This window comes from Gadus macrocephalus, chromosome 2 (assembly GCF_031168955.1).
Source record: "Gadus macrocephalus chromosome 2, ASM3116895v1".
Classification (NCBI taxonomy): domain Eukaryota; kingdom Metazoa; phylum Chordata; class Actinopteri; order Gadiformes; family Gadidae; genus Gadus; species Gadus macrocephalus.
Window position 1 is genome coordinate 13,232,098 of NC_082383.1, and position 8,457 is coordinate 13,240,554.

General features: G+C 45.0%; 1 protein-coding gene across 2 annotated transcripts in view; it reads right to left on the reverse strand.

The window, feature by feature from the left end:
• tbc1d16 (TBC1 domain family, member 16) overlaps positions 1-8,262 on the reverse strand; it is a 28,115-nt gene extending 19,853 nt beyond the window's left edge. Inside the window, exons 1-5 of one of the 2 annotated variants that reach the window (XM_060042245.1) lie at positions 7,816-8,262; positions 5,752-6,347; positions 4,926-5,138; positions 3,098-3,260; positions 2,394-2,723 (exon numbers count right to left, since the gene is read on the reverse strand). In XM_060042245.1, coding sequence (XP_059898228.1) covers positions 2,394-2,723; positions 3,098-3,260; positions 4,926-5,106 — 674 coding nt within the window. In that variant the 5' untranslated portion in view covers positions 5,107-5,138; positions 5,752-6,347; positions 7,816-8,262. The remainder of the gene's footprint in view (positions 1-2,393; positions 2,724-3,097; positions 3,261-4,925; positions 5,139-5,751; positions 6,348-7,815) is intronic. The other variant, XM_060042236.1, reaches the window with a different exon arrangement.
• Positions 8,263-8,457: the final 195 nt, after the last annotated feature.

The following is an 8,457-nucleotide window of genomic DNA, read 5'->3' on the forward strand; positions in this document are numbered from 1 at the left end:
TCCCCCCTTTAACATATTCAGTCTTGAATGGAGCTTCATGGTTTGATTTGGGTAGAATTCTGGAACGATCTATGTGGTGGTCTGTGAAGCACAAGTCAAACGCGCCGAAAAATTGTATTCCAAAGTGCGCACACCCGTACGCAAAAGTCACCGTTTTTTTTTTGTTTTTTTTTAACATTAGGAGATTTTAATGCTGCAAACCTGCATGTCAACCTCATTGTGGATTCATAATGAACAGAATATGAATCATCAAGTGAAACTAGCTAAATCAAATCTGAACTCCCTTTCTCCCCCTGTATTGTCTCTGTATTATGTTGATGCCCGCTCGCTCAGCTCTCTCTATGTGAATGATTCCAAGTGACATGTTTCCATTTCCTGGCCCCTTAACAGTGTCAATTAGAGAGAGAAGGGGAGGGAGGGAGGGAGGGAGAGAGAACTGACATTCAGCCCAGCAACACCAACACACACACACAGAGTCAGTGAAGAGGGTTGGGGAGAAAATAGAGAGAGAGAGAGAAAGAAATAGAGGAGCGGAGATAGTAGAAAAGCAGACAAAGCGAGAGAGAGGAAGAGAAAGAGAGGACAAACGATAAGGAGAGGGCTGTATGGGGAGCAGGGGGCATGTTGGAGGGTTGGTGACTAAAGTTAAGGGCAGAAAGAGGAGGGAGGGATGATGGAGATGGAGAGCATGGCAGGGCAAAGAATGAAGGTGGCGAGAGAGAGAGACATCTGAATGGAGCTGCGGGAGGAGAGAGAGCGAGGAATGAATGGTTGGTGCCAGCCAGGGTGCTGGAGGAGAAGGAGGAGGAGGAGGAAGAGAGGCCTGACAGTTAAACAGGTCGCACAGCAGTGGAGGAGGAGGAGGGAGAGTTGAGAGGAGAAGCTGTGCACCAGGGAGCCTCGCTGCCAAGTCACACACTGCCTGCATTTCCAGAAAACCAGGCTCTGAGTAGTTAAAGCAGTCGCACACACAAACACTCTCTCTCTCTCTCTCTCTCTCTCTCTCTCTCTCTCTCTCTCTCTCTCTCTCTCTCTCTCTCTCTCTCTCTCTCTCTCTCTCTCTCTCTCTCTCTCTCTCTCTCTCTCTGACACACACACACACAAGAGCACACAAACACACACACACACACTAACGCTCTCTCTCACAAAAAACACACATACAGGGCAGTTCCTCAGCCAAATGGCTGTGTGGAAACAGGCTATGAGGGAATCGTAAAGTCAAATGGCTGTAAGGTCAGAAAAGCAAACCCAATAGCCCATCCAGATGGTTCCCTCGATAAGGAATCAGAATCCAGCAGCGGTGGGGCTATGCACTCAACGCCCTAGCGGGATGCAGGCGGTAAAGAGAGAAAACAAACATTATGTTTTTTTTGTGTTTTTTTTCAGAAAGGGTATGCACCAAATCTTGTCAAATCACACCAGCACTGTAAGCATCTCTAGATGACTCATTGCCATGCATCTTATTAGTCACAAGCACACGCCCTATGGTGACTAAAAACCCTAGCAACGCATGATCAGCCACCATGATACAGCCGACGACATACCACATCAAGCGCCGCAATAATACGCCTCTAGCGTCAATTCTACCCTCTTTGGCTCGACCGTGTGGTGGCATGAAGAAACTGCAGTGTGAGCTGTAGGTGGCGATGGGAGTTTCGGTCGTGATGAGCTCCACCGTGTGGTAAACTGTGGTCGAGTAATCAGGGTATATATAATATTTTGAATATAGCAGTTGGTAACTGAAAAAATTTAGTAATTTTTGATATAAGTTAGTCAAAGCTAGACAACGTAGTGTTGCTGTTCTTGTAACATGTTACATGTATGTGCTTCTGTAGCATGTTACACATTGCTAGTCTTCTCATTACAGTCTAGCTAACTAGGATGTACACAAAAAAGGATTGAAACCATGATGAGGTTTATATTTACCAAACCCCTTAAAATACGAAAGCAAATTACAACAATTTTAAGGACAACATTTTAGAAGATAACACACACATTCAACTCAATTATAGAAATAACTGGATTTTTGCAATCCATCATCATCTCCTGTCTAGAAGAAAAACGTACCCCATTATAAAAAATAATCTGAAATCATGTATATTTTTCATCAGTTCCATTTAAAACACACAGCAATAACACATACATAGCCTCCCATCTACATTTCCAATCCACCTTATGTCCATTTACATTGACGTAAAAGCTAACTTTCGTAACCAAGCGAAGAGCTTAATTCAAGATTTACAAGCTAAAGAAAAAACACGCATTCATTCGAAAGTGGAGCAACTACAGAAAAAGGGCTGGGGACCTAGTTTAAACAAACAACTGGCCAAAATGCAGAGTAGCAATAGGAAATAGTCCGAAAAACAGTCTACTCCTACTTTTCCTCCACCCACCTGCTTTCGTTGTCCAGGAAGACGGAGCCGCTGCTCTCGCAGAGAGCCTCGCTGACGGGCGACAGGCAGAAGGGCGAGGAGAAGGTGTCCGAGTCCGAGCCCATGGTGCTGTCCCGGCTCACCTCATCCGAAAGCTCGTCTCCCTCGTCCCCCGTCCCCAGGGACGAGGCCTGGTGCCGGGTCGGAGAGGGCTCCCCGCCGGCCTCCCCCGCCACTGGGAGCCTCTGGCCGTCGCTGGTGATGCTGGTGGTGGGGACCGGCCTGGTGACGCTCCTGTCCTCGTCTACCACCACGTCCTCCTCCTGTGCCGTGGGGGGGCGTGAGCGAGGCCTGGAATGGAGAGGGGTCGGGGGAAGGGGAGATGGGGGTTGGGTTGGGAGTCCAACCTCATCTGAAGTTTCCCTCAACACACAATTCTGAAACAACCTCAAATACGTTACAGGAAGCCAATTTGTGTTGTGCACAAATCTCCCTGGACACGACAGGAGGCGGCACAGCTGAGATAGCCTTTAGAGTTAAGACCTTTAAACTTAACTAACCTATAACTTACTAGAAGTATAAGTTGCAACAATGATCAATCAACATGTGACCTCCCGAGGTACCTTCAAGAAAAAAAAAAACTATTCTCGCTTCAGTAACATGCCTTGGCATTCACCACATCAGAGCCAACAAGAGCCCCCCCCCCCCCCCCCCCCTATACTCACCTTCGGCCCCGGTGACGGGCGTTTCGGCGCACGGGGGAGCTCTCCGGGGTGATGTAGCGGAGGGCCTCCTCGTCCTGTCGCTGGATGCGGCAGTTGGGCACCCAGGTCAGGATGAGCGTGGTGCCCAGGCTGTCGTCCTTCTCCACGTGCACGCACAGGTAGCCTGCAGGGGGCAGCACCAGCATCAAACCACCACAGGGAACGCTAGTGACAGGATAGGCAGTTAACAGTGACACACACACATAGAGGCACTCTTGTAACCCGAGATGGAACACTATCCATTTACTAGGGTGAACAAAGTATGCAGGAAGGGGGTTGTATTAGGTTAAAGGGTGTCGTCATCTGAGGCACAAGGTAATGGGTTTGATTGCCCTGATGTCCATAACCTTGTTGAACCCTATTGCCTATCCACTTTTTGCCTATGCTCTTTACTGCATTCTGAGTCGCCTTTGAGAGAAGTGTCTGCTGAATGAGGACATAGTCAAATTAACACATCATCAGAATTTCTACGATATGGCTTGATCATATAGAGTACTTTGTGAGATTGATTCTATGATCTTTCCCTCAGTTCTTCTGCACACAGCGTGTGACAATAATAATGAGAATCATCAAATAATAATAAACCACTTGCCGGCTTCTCATATAAAACTAAATGAGCAGCTATTATCAGGTATGATAACACATCAAGCCTTTAGCCTTCCATTGAAAACAGGGCAGGACAGTTATAAATGGATGGATGTTTACCTGCCTTCCTCCTTTAAAAAGTATAGCTAACTTTGTCACATAAGTGTAAGTAAGGCATTTTGAAAACAACAAAGTCATTTATAAAGTGACCTACAAGAATCCCATTCTGAAAAATGTGCATTCTTCCTGACTGTTTTAAACGGGATCGCTAAATCACTCAGTAACATAGTTTATCCCAAATGATTGAGGCAGTAATGGGTGACTAGACTAATGATCTACTACAGATAACTTGAAGAGCAGCTTCCTTCCATGTTATGTGTTGTTTGGACTTAACTGGGGAGTAAGCATGAATTGCTAAAGGCTAAAACAATTTGCATCGTCAGCTAGAATACACAGAAGAACACTGCACACATCCATTGCCTTAAATGAAACCAAGTCATGAACATCAGCACATGGTCGGAAAAGGTCATTTTGTCTGCTCAGAAAGTACAGCAGGTAACTTCATGCTGTACTTAGCCAACACTTCAGAAGTTTTTTTTTTTACTTGATAATAATGCATTGATGGATATGTTATTGACTCACAGGTTATTTTGTATTATTGTATTATTGTGTTACAGTCGCCTACTCAATATACTTCAGCCCTGCTTTAAAACCATTATTCAAATAAACATCAGACATCATTAGGTTGATTTACTTAATGGTTTGCATTTGCTTTTGTATTTTTAAAACTCTGGAATCGCTACACGGCTCAGTAATGGTAGCTCAGGGACACCATAAAAACATCAAAATTAATGTGTTGCCTTAACTTCCATAAAACTTCAGTTCAACAGCTAATTGAATGCTACCAAGTATACCCCATTTACAGAATAACAGTATGTTCGACAAATTCTGAAAGTCACAAGAGATTCGGAGGAGGACCGACAGACTTCAAAACCCAACACGGTTATGTACCACAAACGTTTGATTCCACATTGAATGAGCTTCTGAAAGAGTTTCTAATTGAACGCATGTCAGTACAATCAGTTGCTGTTCAACAGAGATAAGCGGACTTGCGTGACACATTGAGGAACGCACATCCCCCCCCCCCCAGTAGGCTTCCCGACACGGGGGGGGGGGGGGGGGGGGCAGAGTGGCAGAAGCGTACCTGGATGGTGTTCTCCGAGCCCGGGCAGCGGCTCGGCGGGGTGCACACAGACGTTGTTTTTGGAGAAGATGATTTCCCCGTCCAGGCCTGAGCGCGCCGACGAGCCCCCGGCGCCGGGGTTAAAGGTCAGGAGGTCGGAGGCCTTGGAGGAGGCGCGCCGCAGTAGCCGACCAAGAGACATCTCCACAGGTCGCCGGACCCTGGGCCCATCCTCTGGGGAGGGGGGGACAGAGAGAGGGATGGAGAGGGAGGAGGGTTAGAGGTATCCAGACAGAGGTACGGGGGGAGGGACAGAGGGAGAGATGGAGAGGGAGGAGGGTTAGAGGTATCCAGACAGTTGGGGTAGAGGCATGGAGGGAGAGACAGAGGGAGAGAGATACAGAAATGGAATGGATGAAGGAGTAAAACAGAGAAGGGGGAAAACGGAGGTATGAGGAGGTAGAGAAAGAGAGAAGGGGTCATGGAGGTTGAGCGAGAGGAGGGGTAAGATGGAGATATGGAAAGGAGGGCATGTAAGGAGGTAGAATGGAGTCAGATGGGAAAGGTTTAAAGAGGAACAACAAGGAGAATATATGGTTAAGGAAATCGAGTAAGCACAGACCTGGTGAGAATTACAACATTGAATCAGTTGTCTAAACCTAGAAATGTATTCTCCTGTGGCACACTTTTTGTTCACTGCTTAATGCAGGGTCCTCCACCGGGAGGTCAAGCCCAGACTTTTTCCTTAGAACGTTTTAATTTTACAACAACATATAAATACACACGAGCACAAGGCAAGAGTGTATTGGTGTGCGACCCACCTTGTGTAAACACATGAAACACCCACCTGAACGCTTCAGAAAGACGTGAGCAAACAGTGTTCTTGTGGCACCTGTACTGACTCCCAAGCGCTTATCAAGAAAGGGAAACAAGGACACCAGTATGGATACTGAAATGACCTCCTCTTGACTCGCCACCAAACTGAGTTTGGTGTCCGAGATGGACGCTTTGTTTTCATGGTGAAGGAAAGTGTAAGTGCAGTGCGGTCAGGGTTTGATTGCCAACCAAAATTGGTACAAAATGTCTAACCCAAACTACCTGCAGGCATCAGGGAGCTAGACGCTCCAACCCCCTAGCTGCTAGAATATCTGTACTGTTAATCGCTTTGGATGAAAGTGCCTACCAATCTAATAAGTTAAAAGTCCCCAAGATGCAAATGGAGATGCATGTTTTTATTTGCCCTTTAGCCTTTAGCCGTGCTGTGTGGCATATGTATATGACTGAATTACTCCTGAACCTTACTGTTAAGTGTTCGCACCAACGCGTCCAACCTCGGATGTTATCACCACGTGGCCTTTTGGTATGCTTCCTCATGTTCCCATGTTTACCTTCTTTGATTAAAACAGGCTGGTCCACTTCCTGATGCCAGACAGGAAGTGAGTACTGCCATGGAGTCCAAACACAAGCCAGGGAGATAGGAAACAAAAAAGCTCAAAAAAACAAACTCAATAGTTCCCAAACCACCAAGTGCCAACTCAAAGAACTCAGATACATACTGGTATCTTTCACCCCATAAACTGGTCACACGGGATAGTCCAATCGCTGCAAATGTCCCATTCCTGGTTGATTATATTTAACCAAAATGCACATGGCCGACACACCCTGATAACGGTTACAATGTGCTCCACTCGGTCGGCACAGATAGACCTGTGGTTATTTTGGTCTGTATGTGACTGAAGGAGGTAAGTAGGTGATTTTGATGTGCCAACACGTCCAGATGCCAGGCCTGTGTAACACAGTAAACACTTTTTCTCCCTGACACATGTTAATAAGTGATGAAATAAAATCAACTGCCAGATTTAAAATATGATATTCAAACATATTTCTCCGTGGGGGGGCAACACTGGCATGGTATCTGCTGCCTCAGATTACCATTGCTGCCATGTAAATAACCCCCACTGTCATATGGGGCTTAATTTTACCATGCTGTACTGTAGATAAGAGAGAAGAAACAGATAAAATCCTCACAATTGTTCTCTCTTATTATGCTAATTCCACCTCTTGGAAACATTGAAATTATATTTTAGTAGCGAGGCTCTTTCAACTTTATATTATAGCTGGAATGCCCCAGGGTTCTGGAAACACAAATTTAGGAAAACTACACAGAATTGACAAATGGCCTAACATGAATACACATTATTTATTGCATAGCCTACATCTTCGTTAGGGTATCTTATTGTTACACATTTGTCACCAAATTTTTTTGTTTATTATCCATTGCGAAGACATTAGCACCATTCAATTAAATAATTAATAAAAAACAGATATTGAACATCACAGAGTAACCCATATATTAGCCACTGAATAGTAACATGACGAACAGGACTGATTCAGCCTTCAACATATGCCCATCTTCTGAGTACTATTAGGCTAGGTATATCGTCGTTGCCGTAGTAGTAGTAGTAGTAGTAGTCGTAGTAGTAGTAGTAGTAGTAGTAGTAGCAGCAGCAGCACCACCAGCAGCATCATACTTTATCTGACAGCAGGCTCTTTAGGACAAGTTATTTTCCTTTATGTTTTTGCACCGTGGTTAGCAAAAGAGGATCCTAACCATTTCATTCAACGGTGGTTGTCCTGCAGTTACAGTTCATCTGTTGCTTTTGCATCTTGGAACATAAATATTTGAGTTAGCCAGCTCGACCAAGACGGCAATCGGTTCATATGACACAATCTATGGAAACTTAAGTTGAACACCGAATTAGAGTGAGGCATTGAGAACAATCACATCATGTTATTGTTGGCGACAGAGACACACCGGTGAATTGACGGAGGAATGAATGAAATGGCCCGACGAGGTGAACACACACACACACGACACACACAGACAGGAGAGAAGCGTCAGAGCTCTCACCTTCAATCCCGCCGGAGAAGTCTACAGTCCATGGCTAACGTCCATCTTGCATGGGGAGCAATAGCTGGCTATCATGCACAAACGTTGTTGTTTATTTGATGTATGTTCCCCCTTGTGTTATTGGTAGGATGAGAGAGTATCCCTGTGTGTATCGGTGAGCTATGACAGTGACACCACACGTTTAACGCTGCTGCTTTAGACACAACCCCCAAATCCCGCTGCTTCCGGAATAGAAAAAGGCGAAGACTGAAAAGCCGCCAATTTACAATGATTTATGAACGTTTTAAACGCCGTTTGTTTCATAAATAACATGTGATAAACCCTTGAGCTAAACAAATATTGAATATATAACGTATTGATTTAGAGGTCACGAGGACTAAGCTAGAATGCAGTTGGTTCTCTATGCGCATCATCAGGACCACTGCTCTGAGTCTGAACATCACGTCACGAGGACGCAAGAGACAAGAGAAGATCATCATCATCATCATCTCTTTCGTGCGGACTTGTTGAGACCATAAAATCCCTCCACGACCGATATATCATTTTTTTTTTTTTTTAAATAATTAACAATATGTCGAAACTATTTATTTTCTATTTGAACAATGATAACTGATATGCATCTTGTTAAAATGGTATAAATAC